The 25,038-nt window shown below is 44.8% G+C and overlaps 1 protein-coding gene across 1 annotated transcript in view; it reads left to right on the forward strand.

The window, feature by feature from the left end:
• COL20A1 (collagen type XX alpha 1 chain) overlaps nt 1–25,038 on the forward strand; it is a 46,775-nt gene that overhangs the window by 20,753 nt on the left and 984 nt on the right. Inside the window, exons 18-37 of the mRNA XM_075166102.1 lie at nt 695–837; nt 1,492–1,621; nt 1,923–1,979; nt 4,755–4,793; nt 6,754–6,892; nt 9,078–9,220; nt 9,613–9,722; nt 10,495–10,653; nt 12,663–12,740; nt 13,367–13,453; nt 15,641–15,694; nt 16,694–16,789; nt 17,281–17,334; nt 17,687–17,740; nt 18,074–18,127; nt 19,632–19,703; nt 20,367–20,402; nt 21,712–21,778; nt 22,906–23,094; nt 24,255–24,332. Coding sequence (XP_075022203.1) covers nt 695–837; nt 1,492–1,621; nt 1,923–1,979; nt 4,755–4,793; nt 6,754–6,892; nt 9,078–9,220; nt 9,613–9,722; nt 10,495–10,653; nt 12,663–12,740; nt 13,367–13,453; nt 15,641–15,694; nt 16,694–16,789; nt 17,281–17,334; nt 17,687–17,740; nt 18,074–18,127; nt 19,632–19,703; nt 20,367–20,402; nt 21,712–21,778; nt 22,906–23,094; nt 24,255–24,332 — 1,839 coding nt within the window. The remainder of the gene's footprint in view (nt 1–694; nt 838–1,491; nt 1,622–1,922; nt 1,980–4,754; nt 4,794–6,753; nt 6,893–9,077; nt 9,221–9,612; nt 9,723–10,494; nt 10,654–12,662; nt 12,741–13,366; nt 13,454–15,640; nt 15,695–16,693; nt 16,790–17,280; nt 17,335–17,686; nt 17,741–18,073; nt 18,128–19,631; nt 19,704–20,366; nt 20,403–21,711; nt 21,779–22,905; nt 23,095–24,254; nt 24,333–25,038) is intronic.

The raw sequence follows: 25,038 nt of genomic DNA on the forward strand, positions 1-25,038 counted from the left end.
AAATTTCTTAGCTTTGGTCTCTGGCAAACCCTTTTCTGGCTCTCCGCAGCTCAGCCCATCACCTATATGGGAAACAACCATACATCGCAGTGCAGGGCAGGCATTGTATGTGATCCCCTCTTCGAGGCTGTGGGTGCTGGTGTGAGAAGCTCTAGACAAAACTGTTGTGTGCTGGGTGCTCTGGGTTTTTTTAAAATAGTTTTAAAACAGAAGGAAAAAGATGGAAAATATGAGAAATTATGATGGATTAAGTGTGATTTGAAGTGTGATCCAGGCTTAACCAGCAACCAAGATGTTTGTCCAGTGTGTCTCCAGATCTTTGATGAAATTCAGTTGCGGTTTGGGTCTTTATGAAGGGTATCCTTTGGTGCTTGTCTCTGATGTACATAAAGGATCTCTTTTCCTTGTGCTTCTAGGACTCTTCCCTCCTTCCAAGATTTTTTTCCAGGTCCTAGGATTTTAGTTGTTGAAGCTTAAGTTGTACTGTGTTGTACTCGGGCAATCCTCATGCCTCCAGGATCTCTTTTCTCTCTTGCCTGGTCCCCAGGGTGACTGCTTCTGCTCAGTGCGTTGGTTAACACCACAGCAGAGCACTGAAGCATTCAGAAATGGGCTTGGAAGCAAGTGCTGCTGGCCCTGTTTATAGACATTACTACCTGCCTCTTATGCCATTCACCTTTAATCCCTGCCGCAGATTCCCGGAGCCCACCCACCAACCTCTTCATCGACTCTGAGACCCCCACCAGCCTCCAGGTCCACTGGACCCCCCCCGACGGCCGCATACAGCACTACAAAATCACCTACAACCCTGTTTCTGATGCCGCTGCTCAGCAAACAGTAAGTCATCAGCTCCTTTGTATGTGACAGACACCGGGCCAGAGGGACATGGGGACAATTTCATGCCCGGGGGAACTCTGCTCACTCCAGTAGGGTTTACCGTAAGGATAACTGGTTCGCAGGAGTACAAAACCAGATCTCTTCCTCTGACTTGCTGGTGTGTTGCTTGGTGAAGAGGACCTCCAGGCTTCTTTGTGATTAAGATATCTGTGGCCATCAAAGCTGCTAATAACGCAGCTTTCTCCCCTCCCTGAACTGGGGTGGGGAATTTTCGGAGGCGGAGGGGTTGAGGATAAACCTACTGCCCCTCTGACTTAGGGAGGTTAAACACTAACATTTTAAAACCCAGATTTTCTACTCAAACCCAGGCTGGTTACCATGTTATAAGGCAGTTCTGACCCATTTGCATGGGGAATATTGGGGTCTTTACATAGGGAAATACTCTTCCCTTGGACGTGGCCGGTCTGATGGCAACGCATAACCGGGCTTCCTCGGCTTGCTTTCACCATTGCCTGAAGTAAGCAGGGATGCTGCCCTGAGCCCCGCTGCCCCAGGACTTGCCACTAGAACCCCTCTATGTAACTCTGGGGTGTGAGTAAGAGCTATAACGGGAAGCCTGCCCAAATGTTGGGCTCTTATTCCACCCCACTGTAGATCATGGCTTCTGGCAAAAGCAGCAGCGTGACCCTGCAGTCGCTGCTGCCTGATCGAGCCTACAAGGTGATTGTTTCTGCCATTCACTACACGGGAGAGAGCGAGAGCATGTCCACAACAGGCCGGACGGGTAAGTGTAGTAGTCAGCACGTGCATGTTCTTCCTAACCTTCCACCCATCGGTCTTGAGGCAATCTCTATCGGGGCAGCGAAGTCCTCGCTTGCCTTGGGCTGTGGCCAAGGCCAGGGTTTTGTTCAAAAGCCAGACTACCAGCCTTGAAAAGGGAAAACTCTGCCTCAACTTCTGCACTCCTCTAGTGCATGATTTGCAATGCCAGGATGACCGGCAAGGGCTGGTGACCGCCCGGCTCTTGAGCCAGGCATCACCATCCTGAGTAACAGAGCTCACGCGTGCATTGCTTTCTCTTTCAGCTCCTGTGTTGTCTAAATTCCCTTCAATACGAGGATTCATCCCATCTAAAACAGAGGGTAAATCACCTCCTATAAAGTCTTGCTTTGTTTTTTCTTCTTTTTTCTTCCTTTCACACAGTGTGGGCTCTGCAGGGCAGGCAGGAGTGGATATGTGATTTCTTGACAGATGCCTCCGGGGACTGTCCAAGGACAGCCAGAAACCACATAACTTCTTAAAATCAGATCACTTAGTAAAGAGATTGATAGTATTTTTAGAGGATTTCTGCACAACTTGACCAAAATGGAGCAAAGGGAATGATGACATATTTTAAATTAAAGTTCTCTGTAAAGTCCCTTATTAAATTTAATGAACATATGTTCTCATACGCTGATATAAAGCAAACTGTGAAATGGATTAGTGAGAAATGTTGAATTAACGGGGTTATAAAAAGTTGTTAAGAAGCAAATATTAGAATACAGATATTGTGGCAGTAATGCCTTTTCCTGTCTATTTGAAATGATTTTAAACAAAACTTCAATTTTAAAATGTATTGAGGGAAGCCACGAAAGAAGAACGAAGCAGATTAGATGAGAAAATTTTAGTTTGTACCCAACAAAGAACATATTAGACTAAGTTTTCAAATGGCTTTGGAAATCTACAGATGTTCAGACCACAGTGGAAAAGTCCTGTGAACTTTCAAGTAGAAAACAATCCTCCTATAAGGTTGATGAGTCATCTTGTACAATTTAATATAGCTGTCTGGCTATGATAGCTGAAAAGGCAATAAGAGAAATACTAAATTCTGTATGTTTTATAAAGTAACTTTTTTTAAGAAGCGGAGATGATATGTAATAATGCTGGGAAAACTGTTCGATGCCCAATAAAAGACTCAAATATTGATATGTAACCAAATTATTGAGAGAAATGGTCTGACGTTGCAGGAATGAATGTTTATTGTACGGCACATAACTGCATTTGGCTGGGACTTGGGGAGAAAAACCAAAAACAAAGAGACCAGCAAGACAGCAGGAATCCTAGGATGGAAAGTCTAGGAAAAATCTTCAAAGCAGAAGTGCATACTGCCAGTGTCAGGGATCCTTACCCTGACTCTGATATGCTTTGTCTAAGCTGAGCATTGCCAGATCAAAGAGCTGTGAGCAATCCAATGCCTTCAGCCTGGGAAGGAGGTGAGGATTGCCAGGGATGTCAGCAAGAGGGACCCTGGGGTCTGGGCAAGGGTCAGAAAGAGCTCCCCGATTCCCAAGCAAGAAAGTCAGATACCTGGTAAATGGGCAAGTTTATAGCCTGCTTATATGACTTTGGGGGGATATTTTTTTTTTTCATCGTGCTTCAATTCTGAGCAATGCTTCGCCTTTGGAAAGCTGGTTGGTTTCTGGAAGGGGGAGAGCAACATATAACTTGTAGACATAAGTCAGACCATCCTGGATGCAGGACATTGCTCCACAACCAGGGGCGGGTCACGCACAAAGAGATAGTTTTGAGGCTCAAATTTCAGTAACTGATTTCTTAACTGATTTCCATAGATCCCTTCAATAGTTTAATACCCAATCCTACAGGAATTATGGTATGTATGTATAAAACTATGCATCAGGTTGAATAATGGAAGTCATGGCAACTTATAAGTCTTTGTGGTTTAACTCCTGACTTCAGCAGTCCCATGACCATCAAAGTCATAAGTTTGGGTACCCTTTCTTTAATGCATGTCTTGATCATGAAGAATGGCATTGAGTCTTATAGACTTAGGAAACCCAGGTGCCTTGGGGAGGGTAAGTCACCCCCTTTACATTTTTTACACATTTTACAAAAGTTAGGTACGGAAAATTGGAAGCTCTGCTTTTCTGATGGGGTATGAAATGGCTTTGATGCAAGAATAGCAATAGCGAGGCTATAACGAAGCCTTCATATAATGATCTGCTAGATTCTATTATACTGATGACCTAGAAATTTATAAAATAACCCATCTTGTCAAGTATCCTTGATTTTCAGGGACATTTCTCATTTAGCGTCAAGCATTCCCTTTATCCCAGCTCCTCCTAGCATCCATGGCCTGGGATTTACATGGCAGCAGATAATAGAAAGTAGCATTCGTGCGCTGGTTTCTAAAACACCCCCTTATCTGAGCCTTTTAAACGGAGGGTGCTCATAACCAGGGTGCCTCGTGTTCCAGTTTCACGTCCTAGTTTTTTCTCCTCTGGTTTTACTTTCTGTCCTGTGGCATCTTAGAGGATTCATCAAGGGAATTTCTGAAAGGCAAACTGCAAAACTGTGCCAAAACTCTTTGTGTTTCCCTAAAGAATTCAAAAGCTCAAATATATATCTCTCAGGTTGAGATATATATTTTTGCTGTGTGTATTTTGAGTTTCAGGTACAAAAGTTGGAACTGCAGATATCTATCTTTACTTACAACACCATTAAGGTGCATGTTGCAGTAAAAGCACTGTTTCAAAAAAAAAATTAGTGTTTTGATGTCTGTTTTCAAAGAGAAACCTGCAGAACACGATGCTCCCTTGTATTTCTTATTGTAAGGCGCCAGGTGAGTTAGTCAAAAGAAAGTGATCGTGAAGATGATGAAAGACAGTATTTTTATTTTTGTGATGGGCAAACCAAGGAACAACCTTTATGTTTGCATAAACATAAATTCTCTCTCTCTCTCTCTCCATATCTGAATAAACAAGGTTAAAGGCCAGACTCTGAATTAAGCTGTAGAATGTTCTAAGTTTTGCTATGTTTTTCCATTGCTCTGCCTAGAGGAACTGTGTTCATTTTGCTTTCATAATCCCCTACTGTCTTTTTTTCCCTAATAGTTTTCCCCTTTTATTTTCTTCTCACAGCCTGCCCCACCATCAGCTCTACCGAAGGCTCCGTACGAGGTACAGTAGCATATCAAGCCCCGGTGGTGCCGGGCTGTGAGTGTGAAAACACTACCCGGTCTTCACTTTTGAGAAATACGCAAGATCTGAGCAGGGGGGAAGTGGTTTCCCTGTCCTGAGGGAAAGGGGAGAATTCTGAGAACCAAAATAGGAAAATATTCCTGATCAGGTAGAAGAATATTCTGCACTAACTGGATTGGTATGCCTCTGCTCTTCCACCAGCTCGTGCTCTCGGCTGTTAGTGGTTAATGCCGGGATTTTCACTGGCCTTAAGGAAGCTAGGCTTCAAACGGCTGTTGAATTTCAAGAGGATTTCAGTTCCTAACTCATACAGGATCCTTAAGAAAAACTCTCAGTCTGTCCCAAGATCACCACTGCATCCTCAAGAGGAGGTATAGATACCCAACGAGCTCTCTGCAGTCAGGCTGTACGGACTTTGCTAGGGTAGCAAGTTCCCATTTCTCCTGTCCATGCTGTTGGCGTTGCTGTATGTATTTGTTACTTAGAAAGCAATTAGTCCTGCTTATAAAGTGATATCACCTCCTTCCCAGAGAGCTTTGTGATATGGATGAGACTGAGAGCCTGGCTTCAGTTCTCAGCTCCGCCGTTACCCCGTGGCTGGGTCACTTCACCTTTGCTCCGCTCCCGCCCCTGACCCTCGCAGCTCACGGGGATGCGCATCCCCGCCTGGAGGCTCTGGCGTTGTTGCCCTGTCTCTGGATGCAGAAGCCAAAGCAATCAAATCAAAGCCACAGCAAATGTTGGCCTTTTCTTCTCCTTCTTGACAAAGGTGGCAGGAATAACCCATTTCCTTAGCGGCCTGCTGAAACCATTACATGGCAGATTCACGATACGATAATAATATGAGCATATTGCAATATGTTTATAATTGTGACTCAAGCTTTATTTTCAGTCTTTACACTACAATATTTCCTGCATGTTTTAAAGGAAGTTCCAGTGCCAGAAGCTCCGTATAGGAGATAAATGGCTCTCAAGTAGGTCATTTCTTTTGGCAAACTCCCCAGTACTGTTGGAAAATGGCGGGGGGGGAGGAAGGAAAAAAAAAAAGGCACCCTGGACCAACTCCCCAGGCAAAATAACAACTCAAGCCAAGAAACGGCAGAAGATTGTAAATGGTGAAGGAGTAAGGGAATCCAGACTGAAAGGACCGTGTTGTAATGAAGTTGTAGCCTTTCCATTTGCTAAAGAACGAGCTATCTCCTTCATCCCAGCCTGCTGCAAACTCAGATAAACTAAAAAAAAAGAATCCCAATTGTAAGATCTTGTCTTACTGAACAGAAAACTGAAATTGGAAGATGACTCAGAGCTTTAATGATGAGCTGGGAGAGGGAAATGAAGCTGCATGAGCCAGGGAGGTGATGTCAGAGATGTCAGGGGGGAACCTCTGTAGACTGCATGAGGCAGGTCACCCCTGGGTGTCTCATGAAAATAGAGATAAATGGAAATGCTCATATTTTGAAATTATTTCTTAATTTTTCTGACTCTTACATATGAGGCATTTCAGAGCAGAAATAATTCTCTCTCCCTGCTAGCAATTACTGGACTGATTCCATGTCTTTTGAAGATAATATTTTTGCATCTAGTTGAAAAGGAGAAATCATTGCAGTAACTTCCTTCTCATTTGTTTTTCATTCTGGAGATTTGAAAACACAATTGTGAAAGTCTCCATCTTTAGTCTAATCTTCTCCAAGAGGAGGAGGTTACAGCAAATGTGTACAGAGGGTACAGACACAAACCATTTTCCCTGGCTCCCACCTGTGGAGTACACTCCAGGTTTCTAGTGAGTTTGCACAGCCTTGCTGATGTCCGTTTGCTACGGAGTTTTCTCCCGTTGCCTTCTCCGTGCTAGCTAGAGGTTAATTCTACCCCATCTTCATTCACACTTCTTTTGCACTCTTTTCTAACCACTTATTTTTGTGTTTTTCTTTGTCTGTTCCAGGGTTTGATATGATGGAAGCTTTTGGCTTAGTAGAGAAGGAATATGCCTCCATTAAAGGCGTAGCTATGGAACCATTCGTATTCAGCGGTTCCCGTACCTTCACCCTGTTCAGAGACATTCAGCTCACCCAGAGGACCAGGTGGGAGCGGAGCTGTGACCGTGTCATCCTCATCACCGGTCTCATGCATACACATTAGCTATGCTCACAGCAAAGGAAGGTCACTGATCTGTGGACGAATGATGCGGCCCCACTGGCAACTTCAAAAATGAAATGATAAAGATGATGAGCTAAATCAAACCTTAGGTAGACTGAAAAGAACACCAGAGTATTTTTCCTTAATATATTAAGAAATTAATCTCTGACTTTCTTCAAGATGAGTATGGAATATGTCACGCAGAAGTTAAGGGGACACAATAGGGGTATTCATTATATTTTTTTGTGCAACCAAAGGTTTTCACGGTGAGCTTTTTCCTTTTTACAAAATCACTTTTTCCAGCAGTGTTAGTTGCTGTGATGGACAAAAGGATCATGTCACGTATGGACACTGCACGATTCTTTAGGCATTCTCTCCACAACCACGTACACCTCGGTGATGGCAGTTTGAGGTCACGTTTTCATCTTCAATCCCTTCTCCCAGCATCTCTGGTTTGGAGACAGGTCTTTGCTTTAGAAAATATTTGTCTCATAGCTGCTCTCTGCAGCTTGGTCCTTATTGATGAGAGGGAACAACTACAGACGCTGGGTTGTGACTTGACCTTATTTCATTGCATATGAGGCTTCTCCGCAGGGTCCCAAGTGGGCCAGGCAGCTCCCATGACCTCACTCATTTTTTACAACTATAAATCAGGAATTATCTGACTCCTGACATTTAGTGCTACTTTGTTTAAAGCCTAATTACTGAGCCACTGGCTCAGTTTAATCTTAGTTAAAGAAGCAAAGCTTCTTAGAGTAAACAAAGTGGAGGAGATTCAGAGAACTCTCTGGTTTAAATACTCCGAAAGTTATGGGCAAATCCTTTTGTTCAGCTGGTACACATGTCTTTCAAGGACGTTGCTCCTTCAGAAACAGAGAGAGAAATAAGAACCTGACATTACTTATGAATCAGTCCTGAAAAGATGCTTGATGAGTTGTGTATATGCCCATGCAAATGTATCTTGTTTCAGATTACAGATGTATTTCAGGCATAACCAATTTGACCTTCCTCGTTGCCTTGTAGCCTCTCGCTGCTGCTCCTGCCCAGTGTGCTCTGATGGGTTTGGCAGCGGCTGCAGAGGGAGCTGGGTTGTGCCAGCAGCTGCTGATGGGCATCGCTGCGTGGGTTCCAGTTCTGAGCCCAAACTTTGCAGCTGGGATGTGGGGACCCGGAGGGACATTTCTGTGGGCTCTATGCTTATCCCTGAATGACACACCGTTTTCTGCCAAGGCTTAAAGATTTACCCCATGCTACACGACAACCATTCCTCCTTCTTGAAGAGGAGACTTGGGGGAGTGTTTTGAAGCCTGGCAGGGATGTTTTGTAAGCTACCGCTGGACTCTATTTTGAAAAGCATTAAGGCTGCACTCACTGTGTCTTGGCATTCATAGAATCATAGAATCATAGAATGGTTTGGGTTGGAAGGGACCTTTAAAGGTCATCCAGTCCAACCCCCGTGCTGTGGGCAGGGCCATCTTCAACTCGATCAGGTTGCTCAGAGCCCCGTCCAACCTGACCTTGGATGTTCCCAGGGATGGGGTATCTACCACCTCTCTGGGCAACCTGTGCCAGGGTTTCACCACCCTCACTGTAAAAATTTCTTCCTTGTATCTAGGCTAAACCTACCCTCTTCTGGTTAAAAACCATTCTCCCTTGTCCTGTCGCAACAGGCCCTGCTAAAAAGCTTGTCCCCATCTTTCTTATAAGCCCCCTTCAAGTACTGAAAGGCTGCAATAAGGCCTCCCCGGAGCCTTCTCTTCTCCAGGCTCAACAACTCCAACCCTCTCAGCCTTTCCTCATAGGAGAGGCGTTCCATCCCTCCAAGCATTCCCCGAGGCAGCTCTGGCATTGATGGACTGACACCAACTGCTCCACCTGGGTCTTCCCCACAGCACGAAGGGAAGGCCCTGAAGGGCTCATTACTCAGCACAGGCTTCAACAGCCTGAGAGGATGCACAAAACATAGGGACCAGGCCCTCTCCTAGAATATCATGTTCAGCTCCTGGGGGTGAAGCTTTTCCAGACCACCCTGCCCAAGAAACATGATGGGTGAGCCCTGTCTGTAGGATGTAGCCTGCTGGCTCTTGCTGCTTGAAGCCACTGATGCTTGCTCGGTTTGTCTTGTTCCAGCGATGTCCACCTCTTTGCAATCCCACCCGAGCACACCATCAGCATCCTCCTGCGCCTCCTGCCCGAGACCCCCAAGGAGCCCTTCGCTGTGTGGCAAATAACAGACGAGGACTTCCAGCCTCTCCTTGGTGTTAACCTTGACCGTAAGGTTTCTTGTTGAATACATTAAATTCAGGTATTTGCATACATTTCTGCAAGCAGCAGAACTCATTTTGGAATTCACTTGGAAAGTTTTAATGTTTTAATGTTTTTCTTATACAGCAGCAGTTTTTGGGAAGCTTTGTTGTTGCTGCCCACATTGCATTTTAAATACTGCCTAGTGCAATTAAAAGACGTATTTTAATTTTTATTCTACTTGTAAGGTATTCTTTATTTTTATGTATTATTTTTCTTTTGCATTGTTTAGAAGTATTTGATTATAACGTATGAAGACCTTCACCATGTTTAAGCCTATTTGTTTACTATTGTTCAGTATGTGGGTGAAACCCGTTTCTCTTTTAATTCTAAGCTGTTATTTGTCCTATTTTCCCTGTAGCCAGTAAGAAATCCTTGACCTATTTCAATCATGACTACAAGGCTGATTTACAGGAAGTCTCCTTTGACCAGCAGGAAGTGAAGAAGATATTCTATGGGAGCTTTCATAAGGTCCTTATCAAGAGAGGGAGAAATGTGGCTCACGATCTCACTCCAGTCTGAGAGTTCTATGCCATCAATGTGTATTGTTCAAAGTGAGGAGTGATTATACAAATGCTTTGCATCCAGATTGCTAGGGAACAGGCAACCTATTTGATAGGCTGAAGTTTATGATTGTAAAGAATTAAGGTTCATCCCGTGTTCAAAATATGATTTCCACATACTGATTTCTTTCCTTTCCCCCCAGAAACTCCAAAGCTGAGGGGTTATTAGGTCTTAATAATCAGGAAACATTGAAAAATCAAACTTTTTTTTTAATTTGGGATTTTGGTGACCATTTAGCGCTGGAAGGAAGGAAAAACAAATAAATCTAGGCTTGTGAGAAAGCCATCTTATCACTCATAACGGGGGGGGGGGGTTGGCCATCTATGTCCTCAGAGCAAAGGTATTCCACCCAAATGAGCAACGAGCACTTTCTATCAGTATCTGTAGGCAGTTCCATTAGTCAGTTAGTTCTGAAAACTGAATTATTTAATACTACAACTCCAGAAATGTTTCTCCCAAGGAGAGGTGAGGGGAACATCAGGCAAAAATGCAGTGTTGCACAGCACACACAGCATATACTGAAACTTATTCCTGAGCCCCCTTGATCCATTTGATCATTAAAAACACACCGCTAGTACGAGCAGCAGTCTGGGAATTGGGCGGAAGGCATTACTGTCTTTAAAAGACTCCCCCATCTCGTCGCGGAGCTCCAACCCGCCTCTTTCCACCTGCCGCCCAGGTGCACGTGGCCGTGAGCCACTTCAAGATCAAACTCTATCTCGACTGTAAGAAAATAGCAGAGAAACCCATCAACACCGTCGGCAGCATCTCCACCGCTGGCTTCATCATGCTGGGAAAAGTGACAAGGACCAGAGGACCCAGGAGCGGCTCTGCGTCGGTGAGTCCCCAGTGGCGCGTGCTGTTGGAGACTGGGGAGGCTTAAATTTGGAGCTGGCTGGGGTGGGCAGATGGAGAGGAGTGCCGTCTCGCATCATTCTTGCTCTGAATGCCTCCAAATGCTGCTGTGACGCACGACCGTGTCCTGATCCCGCTGATCTCTGTGATTTTAATGAGCTTTCCTAGCGCGGTGTTTCTCCCCCTCGCCTCCTACCTCTGTTTGAGGTCTGCAATCAGAGGCAGCAGCGTGAGCGTGTCCCGGAGGTGCTTTCAGCTGCGGACCAGGGAAGCACAGATCCTGCACTAAGACACTGAAGCAGACAGGAGGGTTTGGGAATTGCTTCTGCAAGGGAAGGTTGTGCACATCAGCCCCCACCGAGTGATATCAGGAAATGCCGGTGGCTGAAGGCAACAGGGCTGGATGCGCCTCAGCCTCCAGCGTGTTTGGGCTTGCCTATCTGCACACAAATGATAGGAAAATAATCTTTAGTATAGAGGCTCTTTGTCAGCTGCTACTTGAAAAAAAAACAATCCAAACACTTGGTGCCAGCCCAGGGGTATGTCCTTACTGCATCACACAGCACTGCAGAGAGCCTGCTCCCTACAAGAGGAAAGAATAAGGGAAAGCGTGGACTCGGTGTCATGCCCTGTGACAGCCCAGTGCATGGCCCTAGGGGCAAAACCACCCGTGTATGCCATCGCCTGGCAGTCTGTTGCCGTACTTACTCCACAAAACAGGAGTGTTAAATACGTGCAGAATAAGGCGCAAGTTCATCATTCACAATGTGCTAGAGGGACTGTAGAAAATCATTCATGACTTACGTGAAGCTTTTACTCCTTGGCTCTGCTTGTAGATCTAGGAGTCCAGGGGAAAACAGTGCATCAGTTGATTTACAACTTCCCTTGCCTCAAAGCAGCGCAGTAAAAACAGTTTGTCCCATATGCTTTCCCAACTGCAAAGAGAGAAGCAGAGGTATGGGACACACCAAGGAAAAAGTGGACATTGGAATTGCCTGTAAGATATGGGGTCAGCTGTATAACAAACCAGGGGACAGTGGTATTCAAGCAGTATTTACTTATTTCCTAAATAAATTCTGTGGCAATTTGATCACAAGCCTGTGGCCAACAACGCAGGAATCTGTGCTTTCCTTGTCCTTCCCAAATTCTCCCTGCTAGCAGCTTAGCTAGACAGATCCAGCTGAGTAATGAACAGCTTTGTGCTGTCCCTACTCCCATTGCCTTTCAAGTCCAGCAAAGCTTCACGTCTTCCACAGCTCTGCTGGCCTTGAGAAGACAGAGTGTCTCATTACTGGTTATCGTGGAACCTTATTTAATTTAAGATATCTTTACATGCCGCTTGATCTATGGGCTCATCTATATCTGTATGCTGCATGTCACACTCCCTGGGCTGTGCAGCTTGCTCGTTGTTAAATGCATAGAGTGGAAGAAAAAAAAAAGATGAGAAATGGTACCAAGAAAAGAAAAAAAATCTCTGCCTCATTACTTTAGTTTGGCTTTGTGCACTGTGTGCCCCTTTGTTAATCAGAACGGGAAGATGTGGCAGTTGTGAGGGATGTGGTGAGAGACAGGTTGGGGGTTCTTGGGAGGGGATCACATCTGTCCTGGGAAATGCTGCTGCCACATTTATTCTTATTTCCATGCCCCTAAGGGGGAGCAAAACAAAGTTTTCTTTCACATTTTGATGCCCAATTATTTGAGAACCTGCCCGCTGTTGCAGGATTGTGAGTAAATTGGACGCTTGGCTTTTGCTGGTGGGAAGCTGCTTGTTGACTTGCTTAGCAAGGCACAGAGGGCTTGTAGAACACCCAATGGCCAGGTGTATTTTTCAGGTTGTGGCTTTTTTGGGCACAATTATAGTTGGGACCATATGGGGAGGAGTCCTGTCAAATCATCACTGAAGATTATTTTTAGCACTTGAATGTCATGAGATTTGGTGATGGGCCGTGTGTGTCAATACTACTTGCTTGTCAAACTCTCTTTTTCCCACAGTTCCAGCTGCAGTCTTTGCAGATCGTGTGCAGCAGCGTAGGGGCAGAGGAAGACAGATGCTGTGATCTCCCTGCCCTGGTAAGACAAGACACTCTGCTAATTGACATGAAGCTGGGAATGATGGAACAAGTCCATGGCATTGAAGTGACACCACACATGATTTTGATAGACTCAAGAGGGAAATTGTTTTTTTTTTTTCCTCTTCTCTTGGGAATAACATCTGTGTGTTTCTTGGTGAAGTGAACAAAACTGTGTTTGCTTCAAAAGGAAAGAAAACTCCAAATCCCGGTGCGGTGTATATCCCTCCTGTCATGAACTCATCTGTGACAGCAGCCCTGACAGTCCTACGGCTTTGCTGCCACCTCAGCCCTGAGTAACAACGTCCCCCAGCTCTTCCTTTCAGGTTTTCTTCTCAACACAGAAAGTTGTTTTGTGGGGTGTATAAATACTTAGCAAGGAGAAAACTATCTCCCAGTATGTGTTATGCAAATTTCAGGCAGGGCTGGTTCTTTTTTTTTTTTTGTCTAAACTTGTTATTTGACAGAAAAATAAACCACTCAGTTGTTCTCAAAAATCTCTCAGTGGAGTAGAGAAAATTTCTGCTTTTCTCCAACTGAATTTTGAAACACTGAAAATGTTTCCTGTGACCCATCCCTCTCTTGCTACGCAGCTGCTCATGCCCCTTTGGCTTGCTTTCGTTTCAGAGGGACGAGGAGACCTGCCCTACCTTAGCTCCTGCCTGCTCTTGTACTTCTGGCCGCCCGGGCTTGCCAGGACCTCCAGGGCCCCCTGTAAGTTCACCCCTCCACGCGTTCCTTGAAAGCAGTATATTGCATGCACTGCTGTAGCTTTGTGCTGTTCGGGCATGAGGATAACGCTCCTGGGGCTCCACGAGGTTTTGGAATCATAGAATCATTTAGGTTGGAAAAGACCCTTAAGATCATCGAGTCCAAGCTTTAACCTAATGTTACCAAGCCCACCACTACACCATGTCCCTAAGCGCCTCATCTACACGTCTTTTAAATACCTCCAGGGACGGTGACTCCACCACTTCCCTGGGCAGCCTGTTCCAGTGCTTGACAACCCTTTTGATGAAGAAATTTTTCCTAATATCCAATCTAAACCACCCCTGGTGCAACTTGAGGCCATTTCCTCTTGTCCTATCTCAGGGATCTTTGATGTCCTCCTCGTGCCAGGGCAAGGCTGAGAGGTGTCCTCGAGGTTTCAGATGCTGATGAAATGGGGAGACGGGGAGTTGGCAGAACAACAGCTGCAGCTGGGAACAGGCTGAGCCGTTCCTGGTGCCACGTTAATCCTCTTAGGAGAGGAGGACAGGTCACCCTCAGCGTCTGCAGAGATTTCATGGATCAGAGGCTCTGAAATTCTTTGTAAATGAAAAAAAAAACCCCAAACAAAACCTTCCTATCTGGTTTCTGTGTTAAGTGGGAGCCTTATAAGTGTCTGTGTGGGTGGGCAGTGTAAGGAGAAAGGGAAGACTGCAATTCTGTCTGTCCCCAAAGCTTGCTCTCTCTTTACAGTGAATGTGATCTGCAAGAAAACCCTGAAAGAAATGGGGGGGAAGTGATAACAGTCATTAAGTATGTAAGATGCTCAGGAATAAAGAACAAATGCAATATTTTGCCCTATCCATTATGGACACAGAAGAGTCACCATGGGCTTAAATTGCAGGAGGAAATATTCCAGTTAAACACTAGGAAGCAGCTATCAAAAAGTTTGCATTTTGGAAGTTTGGGGAAAAACATGTTATTTGCACAAGGCAGCTGAAAACTGATAATCTGTCCAGAGCACCCCATTTCAACCACTCCAGGTGCTTTTCTCCTGGAAAATAACCATTAAAAAACCATTGGCCTCCTTGCTCAAGTGAAAAGGTTTCAGATCACCCCTTGCGTTACTCTGGTTTAACTGTGAATTCAGTTCCACACTTTGCAAGGAACAGCGCCTCGTTGCAGGGTAATTACATGCTCATTCTGGTGGAAGTTTAATTACACAGCACACTCCACTATCACAGTTTGCTTCAATATCCTAAGTGCATAATTACCAGCTTGCATTACCCTGTGGTTTAAACATCTCCACAGTACAACTCTTTAAAGAGCAAGACTCTTTCAAGCATTAGAGAAAATACAGTTTTGACACATAACCTTATCCTCACACCACTAAACCCTTGGTAATTTGCTGCAGTTACAAAAGCACTCATTGCTATTTTTAAAACTCCAGTTAGCAAGCCTACGTTCCACCTTGTATTTATCACTGTCCTTAATGAGTGTTTTTGACCAGGTCCAGCTGACTTCTGAAATGAGCTTCTGGGAGCTTCTGAAAACACCTTTCCCAAAGCTCCTGCCTGTACTTCTTAATCCAAATCCATTGTTTTTCTAGAGTCAAGAATAAAAACTTTCAGATTAAGATGTCAAAAGTTCACGCGATATTGGTTCGTGCCAGAAGATTGGTTTCTGCTCTCCGTCCAGCAGTTATGCAGATGCAGAGCTGAGCCAGGTCTCCCCAGAGCTGGTTGCTGTCCCTGATCTCAGCATGTGTCTGTTCTCTCAGGATGATATTATAAAAACCAACATAGTCCCAAAGGGTTGTAGGCATGAGCACCTCTTCTTTTTCTTCTCAAGTGTGTTCCCATGTTCATATGTGACCCCTTCTCCATGCGTTGTCTCAGCATGGATTTGCTGGGGAAGTTTGAGGGAGGAGGTTGGACAGGTTGAAAGTTCATCTCTCCCTGCTGGGGGTGAGTGCAGCGTACCCACCGCCTGTCCTCTCTTCTCCCCTTTTCCACATTTGCTGGATGACTTGATTCATTTTCTTCTTGTCTCCATTTGCTGCAAGTTCTCTGAAGCAGGAAACATCTTTGACTGTGCACAGCAAAGTGCACCAACTTCTGTCCCCCAGGCTCCTGGTTACACTGCAATAAGGATTATGATATTTGTAACAGCAGCTTTGTGTCCTACTGGCAGGGCAGCCCTGGGAGGAGAGGACCGCAAGGGGAGCAGGGGGAGCCAGGACCCAAGGTGAGTCCTGATGCTCAGCACTACCACTGGCTTTGTTTGCTTCAGGCTGTGGCGGAGGCATGATGCAGGAGTGCAGACTCCTCAGTTAGTGCAGCTGGATGTGTTCAGTCCTGGTCTGAGCTGGACTCCTTAGACTGGGGACTGTCTCACTGCACCAAGCGGAGCCCAAACAGAGCCTTAAGGACGGATGCATTGAGGAGGATGGGATCACTTATTATTAATTAAGTGCTCAGTTGGGCTTTGGAAATTGAGATGATGAGCCTGATTGCGCTGAATTAATGCAATGTACGTGGTCAGCAATGTTCTCTGAAAGCAGCCTTGCTGGAAAATGGTCAGTCTTTGTGCTGTGCTTGTTCTGGCTGCCAAGCCTCCAAACCAGACAGATGGGTACTGCTCTGGGGCAGAGCAGCGTGAGGAGTGAAGCAGAGCAAGAACCACACAAAGCCTTCAGCAGCAGCCCTGAGGTGAACGTGAGGAACAGCTGGGTCTGAATCCCCAAACCCTGGGGGCTGGAGCAAGCCCTGGTGCAGGTGTTCACTGCTCCACTGATCGACACAGGGCAGAGCCAGCCCAGCCCACCGGTCCCCTTCTTTGGGATAACATCTGCGAAAGCAGCATGGTTACAGGGGAAAGATTTTGGGGAAGGAATGAGAATGGATGCAGATCTCAGCCTTAATCCTTAACCCAGGTTAAGGAGCATTTCCCTTTGCTCTCTGGCCACCTTGAATAACAGGAACAACCCACTGCTTGGGAAGGTGAATCGTCCTTTGGAAAGCACCATCTGCAGCTTTGCTGTCTTCTCCCATGAAAGATTCACCAAACCCTTGGACCTAAAAGGCAAAGGCAGCTGAGGTTACTAGAGAACCCCTCACTGTCCTGACTTCATCTTGAATCCTGTAGACGGTTCATGCTGACCCAGGTCGTGCAGCCCAGCCCATGTGGAGAGCAGGCACTAATTATTTCCTTTCCTTATGTTTGATTTCATGTCTTTGGCTGTAGGGTGAACCAGGCCCACCTGGACAAGTAGGGCCAGAGGGTCCTAGTGGTCAGCAAGGCTCTCCAGGTTCCCAAGGAATCACGGTCCAGGGTCCTGTGGTATGTGATCTCTTCCACTGTCTTTTTTTGTCACTTACACTTTGCAGTTAGAACATGTCTCAGAAACGGGTGTCTCAATAAAGCCCCCAAAACATGATCCATGTATTTGCATCATCCTTACTAACAGCTGGACAGCTGCACTAGAGAGAGATGATGATCATTTTTGTCATGCTGACGAGGCCCTGCACTTAGTAGTTCTGGCAAAAGACTGCTTTTGTCCAGACTCTCCCTAATGTGTCTTTAATGAAAACAGCCCAGTGGAGTGTTCAGGCATTTTTCTTTGCAATGATCATCATTGCTTCGCCAGGAGTAGAGGTGGAGGCTGCTGTGTGCGTGTCTGGCATGGCAGAATCCCCATGCACATGCCGGGGCTCCCTGTAGCACCGCAGAGAGCAGGAGCAACCTGGGACGTGGATGTGGAGCAGCAGGATGCTGTGTGCCTTAAAGGACGCTGCAGCGTGCCTCACTGCATGCTTCTGTTTTAATCCAAGGGACCACCAGGAATTAAAGGAGAGAAAGGAGACACTGGGAGTCCTGGCATGCAGGTAATGGTAGACACCATTTCTTCTAATTGTCTCAAAGATTTGCCCATTTTTCCCAGTAACTGCTTTAAGCAAGATTGAAAAACCATAGAGTTGTTACTGTTGTCTGCTTGGAAACTGTCTTTCATTTTGGAGTGTCATCACTTTCCCAAGGGAAACTGAGTCAGTTAGTGCAAGAAAGATAGACCTATCTGGAAGCTAGATAGAATGGAATTAAAGCTGGGATAACAGTGATTGCTCTGTTTAACGAATAACTCTGTTTCTTCTTCCATCTTTTTCTTATGTCCCCTGTTACAAGATGAATTAGGGCAATGATTATCAGATGCCAACTTTACCCAGCAATTCTGATTTACAGGGCATTCCTGGTGTGCAGGGAGCTCCAGGCAGGGATGGTCTTCAAGGTGCAAAGGTAAAATAAAATACCTCACCTCTGAGTTTTCATGCATGGGTGCCTAAAATTCTGCTGTGAGCGTACCAGCAGAGACCCGAAACATCCAGCTCTCCTAATGCACTCAGTGCATAAGTAAATGGTCTTTTCACAAAGCCAGAGGGATTGGGGGAAAAAAAATGGGATCATCTCAGGTTTGGCCAGGTGCCGCCCTTCTTGCCTGCTTGGCAGATGCATTTTTTTACCCATTCCTAGCAAGCTCCTGTTAAAAGCAGCACATGGAAAAAACAGCTCACTGCTTACTAAGTCTTTTTGAATCCTCTTGTTAATAAATGACTGGATTTGGCTTTGCAGGGGGTGAGGGGACTAGAAGGCACAGCTGGGCCTCCAGGACCTCCTGGACCAAGGGTGAGTTCTCACTGTGAGTGATGCATATCAAAATCTCTTCCTCAGCAGGGGCTTGTGGTTTCTGCCGACGAGCTGTCACACCGAGGTGTCAGGGCAAATCCCTTTCTCGGGGTATCACGGGGAATACCTGGCACATTGTGCAGGTGTCCACTTTCCCCTGCCACTGTCGGCGTAAGAAGAAAGACCTTGGCCTCTTCTGGCAAGTTCTGGGGAAGCTTTGACCCAGCAAGGAGATATTTGTTCTGCTCTTTTTGCTTTCCTGGTGCTACTGTTTTTCAACTGTTCATTGAGTTTGAGGTATATGGCCTTGTTATACTGAAATCAGCAGGAGCTGGAGGATGCAGGCAGGTGGGAAAGGTTTCCCCCCACACCATTTCCAATATCTGCTGCCAGGGCCATACGTAGGTAGGTATTTGCACTCTGTTGTGCCCAGGATAGCAGAACCTTAAGATCTGTTGATTTACATCCATCTGCTAATTTGAAGGCACCACAGCCCTTCCAAGTTCTGGGAAACAGGTACACTTCACTTTACACGGGAAACTGAACCAAATTTAGTTTTAGATGATGGGTGGTGGACCTGAGAGTTACTGATTCTCACTGTTGAATTATAAGGAATTTGGCAGTCCTGAATAGTGTAAGATGGAGATTGTTCACTGCTATCTTTGCATTAGACCCCACAGTAGTTGTGGTGAAGTCAGGTATTTATGGGAGCTAAGGTTGAATTCAGCTTATAACTTTGACTTGCTCATCTGGGAAGATGTGGAGCCAGCAGGGTCGAACCTCAGCTTTCTAAATACGAGGAAAGCACTGTAGCCTTCAGAGCAGGCTCTGAAAGCTGTTCTGGTGCTGCCTTGAAGACTTCTTTCATTTTTACTGATCAGAAGAGTTGCTAATCTCTATTGAGCTTAAACGTAATAGCTGGAAAATTATAAAAGAAATTGTTTCTACTGGTTGTTTTTGGATTTTTTTTTTTCTTCCCTTTATGGCTCCAAAGGGCACAGAAACTTCACAAAGAGGAGATGACCAAAGAAGGCACTTCTCACTCTCTAAGCTGCTGTTACTGTTGTAAAGTACTAAAGGCAAGCACAGGTCTTAAAGGAAAAAGAAAACAACAGCATGGCATTAGGAGGCTGAAGAAAAGGGTTGTGCTGTAGGCTACGTCTAATTCTGAATATATAATGAAGGATCTAATGCCTGCAGGGTAAAAAACACATTGCAGTTTGTTGGCAAAACTCAGCTTTGCTGTTTGAGCGTAATTGAGACAGTAATAGGAAATGATGTGAACATATATATGAGTATATACACGATATACTCTTAACGTTGGACTCACGGCTGGACGAAGTACTGACATAAACCTTAAGGCTACAATGCCCTTGCTAGAGTCCTCTAAACTCAAACTGCTGGTGCCCCTGGAGCTGTAGGGAGATGTCAGCCTTGAACAGAAAAAGAAGAAAGGTAGGAAGTAACTGGACTTTTATTTGTGTCTTGTAATTAATGTCTGCAGGGCTTCCAAGGAGTGACAGGCTCCCGAGGCAGCAGTGGAGAGAAGGGACCTCCAGGTGACGTTGGGCCAACAGTAAGTTTCTGCTTTTGGGTGTCAAAGAAGGGCAAGATGAAATAATTGAGTGGAAACAAGCTGTTCCCACAGCAGCTCTCTCTGTTTAAAGAATACTTTTAATTCACAGTCATCCTTCTTAAGGAGATGCCAGGATATGTAAAGCCCAGGCTACTTAACTTTGATAAAGCATGCAACAAATCCCACCTCCCTTTGCTCTCTGTAGATTCACAAGCTACACAAAATCCAACATCCAAACAAATTTCTGATGTAAGATTCTAGAATAAAGCAAGAGTCGGTCCTGAGCTGGAGTAGCCAGTATTGGGCTTGTAGGGGCAACCGCAGTCATAGTTATTTCTTCTTCTCAGATGTCAAAACCCACCTGCTATGTTGGGAAATCTGTTCTAAGATTGTATCTGAGGAATTTCTGCAATCCTGATGATGGTGCTTTATGCCACTGCTCCAGCTGCTGCTTTATTATTCTTTTTCTTAAAAAAGAAACCAAAATTTTTCTGTGAACTTGAAGCTCTTCTAGTGACTGTCATGAGGTCAAGGAAACGATGGGAGTGTGGGAAACAAACTTTGTGCTCCATGTCCCACTAATGTAACCCACACCCCCATTGATTTTTTTGTTTTCTTCTGCTCCTCCTTTCCCTAGACTTTTATTCTGTCTTTTCTTTCTAGGGGCTGCCAGGTCCAAAAGGAGAAAGAGGAGAGAAAGTGAGTTTTTGTGGTGCTAGGCAGCAGCACTGTCACTCAGAAGGGTAGATGCGGTAATGTGCTTTGCAAGCTATGCTTACACGTATAGACCTTCCTAGTGTTGAAAAACTTCATGTGCCTATAGCTTGTTGCCTTTCCATTCACCTGCACTGGCTGAGCTGGTGGGATATAAATAATCCTGCAGCAGTCAGGAGCTCCTTAGTATCAATTGTAGTAATGAAGAAGAAATGCCAACTGAAAATCCATTCTTTGCTGAGAAGGAAAAACCAAAACCACTTGACTTGACTGAATTGCCCTTTTTTAATGTATTGCATAAAGGGGACTCATTTGTAATAATCCTCTGGCATGCCCCAGCACAGAGCATTTGATGTCAGGAGATCTACGCTGCCTTCGAAGGTTATTTTATTTAAGAGGAAGTTTTTCTCATCCTGCCTTTTGGTTAAAAAGAAACCCTGTGTCTTTCTAGGAGTCTGAGTCTCATTGCCCAGATTGTCTTATGTGAATTAGGCTTCAGACAGGAGCGAGCTGCTTTTGACAGACTGCTTTTGTCTCAAGTTAATGCTTCAGTATTAAAATTTTTAACACTATTCTCCTTCCATTCCCACCAGCTCTTCATTTTCTATACTTTTTTTTGCAGTGGAACTTTCCTTTTTCCCTCCCTTGGGTGTTGTGCCCAGCTTTTGTTTAAGTCTGGGTAATCTGCACAGTGATCCAGCCAGAGATGTATATTTTATACATGTTTTTGGAGGTGTGCAGTGTGTTAGTTATGAATTTTCAGAGATAGAGTCAGTATTTATTGTTAAGCAGCTTTTTGCATTTTTATCACTTTTCCCTACTTTACTCAGACTTTCTAAAGAACCCCTCAGATATGATTTATTCAGAATGCAGTGATGGTAAGAATCAATATTCATAAAAGATTTAGACGAAGATAGGATGTTGTAATATCTGATCATAGTAAATGTTTTACATATCACAGAACACTGAGTTATAGACTTAGCATCTTTTTTGATAAAATTTGAGAGTGAAATTTACTCTCCCTTTTTTGGTAACGTCGGTAATTGTTGAGATTCGGTCTGGGCTTTTTGCTATGCAGAAGAAAAGCAATTATTGATGTTTCCCAATTTCAATCTTATGGCTTCAGAGCTTTGTGATAAATAAATGAAGATGCATTTCACAGTAATTAATATCTCTGAAACTCAAACTGACAAAAAGAATGGGCAGAAAGCTATCATGCATTATGATATCGATCCTTTTTAAAAGATATTAATACTACTTTTTTTTTTTTTAATAAAAAAATGTTTCACTTTAGGGGGAACCACAGTCCTTGGCCACAATTTACCAGCTTGTTAGCCAGGCTTGTGAGCGGATGATTCAGAGTGAGTATAACCAGCCTGGCTCCCGAGTGTGTCCACGCCTCTCCAGCAGTGGTGAACAAAACCAGAGGGGAGACGGCACGAAGCTGCAGTGACCCGGGGAGCTCCTCCACCCTGTGCCGCGCTGAGCACCACGCATAGCGAATGTCCCGTCACAGGCTCTCAGCGCTACATTGGTTTTGTTGGGTGGCATTAGCACAGAGACCTGTGAAATATTTCTTTGGAAAACCCTTTGGCACTTTGCAAAGGCTCCTTTATTTCTCAAATGGAAAAGCTTGAAACTAATTTGAAAGAAATTATTCTTTTGGTGATTTGTGCTGATTCTTCTTGAGACGAGGCATTTTTGGTGAAGCTCCTGTGCTGTTGTCATGGTTTAACGCAGCAGGCAGCTAAACCCCACACAGCCGTTCACTCAGTGCCCCCCAGTGGGATGGGGGAGAGAACTGGAAAAAGGTAAAATTCATGGGTTGAGATAAAGACAATTTAATAGGACAGAAAAGAAAGGGAAAATAATAATAATGATAAAAGAATATATAAAATAAGTGATGCACAGTGCAATTGCTCATCACTCGCTGTGCTGACTGATGCCTGGCCAGTTCCCAAGTAGCAGCCGTGCCCCCCCGGCCAACTCCCCCAATTTTTTTTTTTCAGCATGACGTCATACGGTATGGAATATCTCAGCTCTCCTGGCTGTGTTCCCCCCCCAGCTTCTTGTGCGCCTCCAGCCTCCTCGCTGGCAGGGCAGTATGAGAAGCTGGAAAGTCCTTGATGTGGTGTAAGCACTGCTCAGCAACAACTAAAACATCAGTGTATTATCAACATTATTCCCATCTTAAATCCGAAACACAGTGCTATACCAGCTACTAGGAAGAAAATTAACTCTATCCCAAGAGAAACCAGGACAGCTGTGATGCAGGAAGAGAAGCAGACATTTGTCCAAGGTCAGGCAGCAAAGTCGTGACTCAGCTGCCCATTTTCCTCTTCAGCTTCTGGCTTTCTCAGTTTGGACTGACAGCCTTTTAGCGCTAGCTCATAGTTTTAAGTACCTTTTTAGACAACATTCTCTGGTTTTGTCTCTTTTCTGAATTTCCCAGTCAAGGAAACATTGATTTTCTGTCTTCCCTTCTTAGCTCATGTGTTGAAATTTGACTCATTCATTCATGAACATGCAAGGAAGCCAGTTCCTGTTTGGGAAGAAAGGTTAAAACCAGGAGAACCAGGACCACCAGGTCCTCCAGGTCCCCCTGGGAGCAATGGAGAAAGAGGAGAAAATGGCATCCCTGGACAGCCAGGCAAAGATGGGTATCCTGGAGAAAGAGGTATGGACAGAAGTGTTCGTAAGTATTTTTTACTATATAGCTGATACTTTAACTAAACATTTTAGTGCCTCAAGCAGTACTGTAAAGACAACCCATGATATTATCTCATCTGATTATTATTTTCCTTCTGGACTTCTCTCTTCTAGGAAGAGTAATCCAAGTTAGATAGCTCAAAGAATAGCGAGAAGACAGATGCAACCCATTCTTTTTGCAAGCTCTGCTTTGAGAGGAAGGCCAGTTTGTAGATTTTGAAGGATTTTAGAGGGCAGGAGGCTTTTCCTACAGAAAGGCAAAAGAAACAGCCATTTGGATGAACATGACTAAAGAAATAGATTAATGTAATCTCAGAAAGTGGCATCAGTTATTGCACATGAATGAGTGAATAGTGGGAATATGTTTTGCTTGGATTTGCAGACAATGTTTGTCAGTGGCTCAAGTCTGTCAAAATAAAATGAAAAATGTTGGTTTCAGCAGTGTCTTAACACCTCTAAGCAACTAGAGACCTTCTGTTTAACTCCTTGCTCTGGCACTGTTCAGCCTTAGCTGGTATCTGCAGAGCTTATAAAAATGTCACTTAAGAGAAAAGGGAAGTAACAACCTGCAAATGTTTCCAGCCTGTTGAGCAAGGAGATGGAAGAAGACAGATCTCACTGAAAAACAAGCTTAAGGACACGGCTGATCAAAATATTTTCATCTTAAAAAGATGAAAAATGGTATTTTGTCAAAACGCACCTGTTTCACTGAGATGTACTGGTTTTGCAAGCAATTTCATGCAAAAACAGTAAGCCTGACTTACCAGCACCTGGTCGAAGAGATGGTTCAGCTTTGTGATTTGTCTGATCCATGTGAAGAGCATGGGAGTGGACCTCACACTCAGGCCAGTGCACTAACACCAGCGCTATGAATTTCTCTGTGAAAAATCTGTTTTCATCCATATCAGGCTGCAAAACAATGCTGGTTGGAGCCCTGTTGGGTCATGGGCAACTGGCCACTCTGGAACAGGGAGTAGGTGCCCAGCCAGAATTAGAGGAAATGGATATTTGTTGCCAAGGGCTGTGACTCTGCTTCACTTCAACACTAAAAAGAGCCTGGTGGGAGCATTAATTCAGGGTGAAATTCAAAATCCAGTGAAGTGACACTTATCTCTTGCTTATGATTAGGTGCCCCAGGGCCCAAGGGAGAAAAAGGGATGCCTGGAGCCAGTGAGGAAGGGATCCAAGGACCCAGAGGCAGAACAGGTAGAGTGAATACAACCTCTTTGCATTGACCAGTGCGGCCATCCAGAGCTCACCAGCTGCCAGATTTGAAGCATCATTCAGCCTTAGGACCACTGTGGTGGGGCAGTCTGACCTTCCTACCGCAGCACTGTTGGCAGCATCCTGGATGGTTCCTCTCTGCTAAGATGTAAGAGATTGCTCCAGGCAGCCCATTTCCAGGTAATGATGTATTTTAAGGACCTGAGACACATCCAGGGAGTTTTAGTTTTGCATGCAAGACCAGATGCTCAGGGGACAGAAACTGGAAATTCAGCTCGTGAAACACAAGGGTTTTTGAGTAATCTGTTAGGATTTGGCATACTCCTCCATCCTGACCCCTGTTACTTGGAATCAGTGGGAGGTTTGCCACTGACGTAACAAACCAGGCACTATCAAGAGAGTATGGTCAAACATATTCTTCTGTATTTAAATTTTTATAGATGAGATGTAAAGACACAAAAAACAATGATGCTGGGATGGATCCTGGGGTTAAGGTGATTTTCTGCATTGACACCTAGGTGGACTTCGGATCCTCAGGCTCCATTTTTAGCCAAGCTGGGCACCCTTAAGGTCAAGAATAAGCCCTCTAGTTACTGGGATTCAGAAGAGGTTTTCCAACTGGCAGGTCCTATTTTTCCACCAAAATGAGGAAACAATACTCAGAAAATTAACTACCACGTAGGATGGA

This window comes from Calonectris borealis, chromosome 17, assembly GCF_964195595.1.
Source record: "Calonectris borealis chromosome 17, bCalBor7.hap1.2, whole genome shotgun sequence".
Classification (NCBI taxonomy): domain Eukaryota; kingdom Metazoa; phylum Chordata; class Aves; order Procellariiformes; family Procellariidae; genus Calonectris; species Calonectris borealis.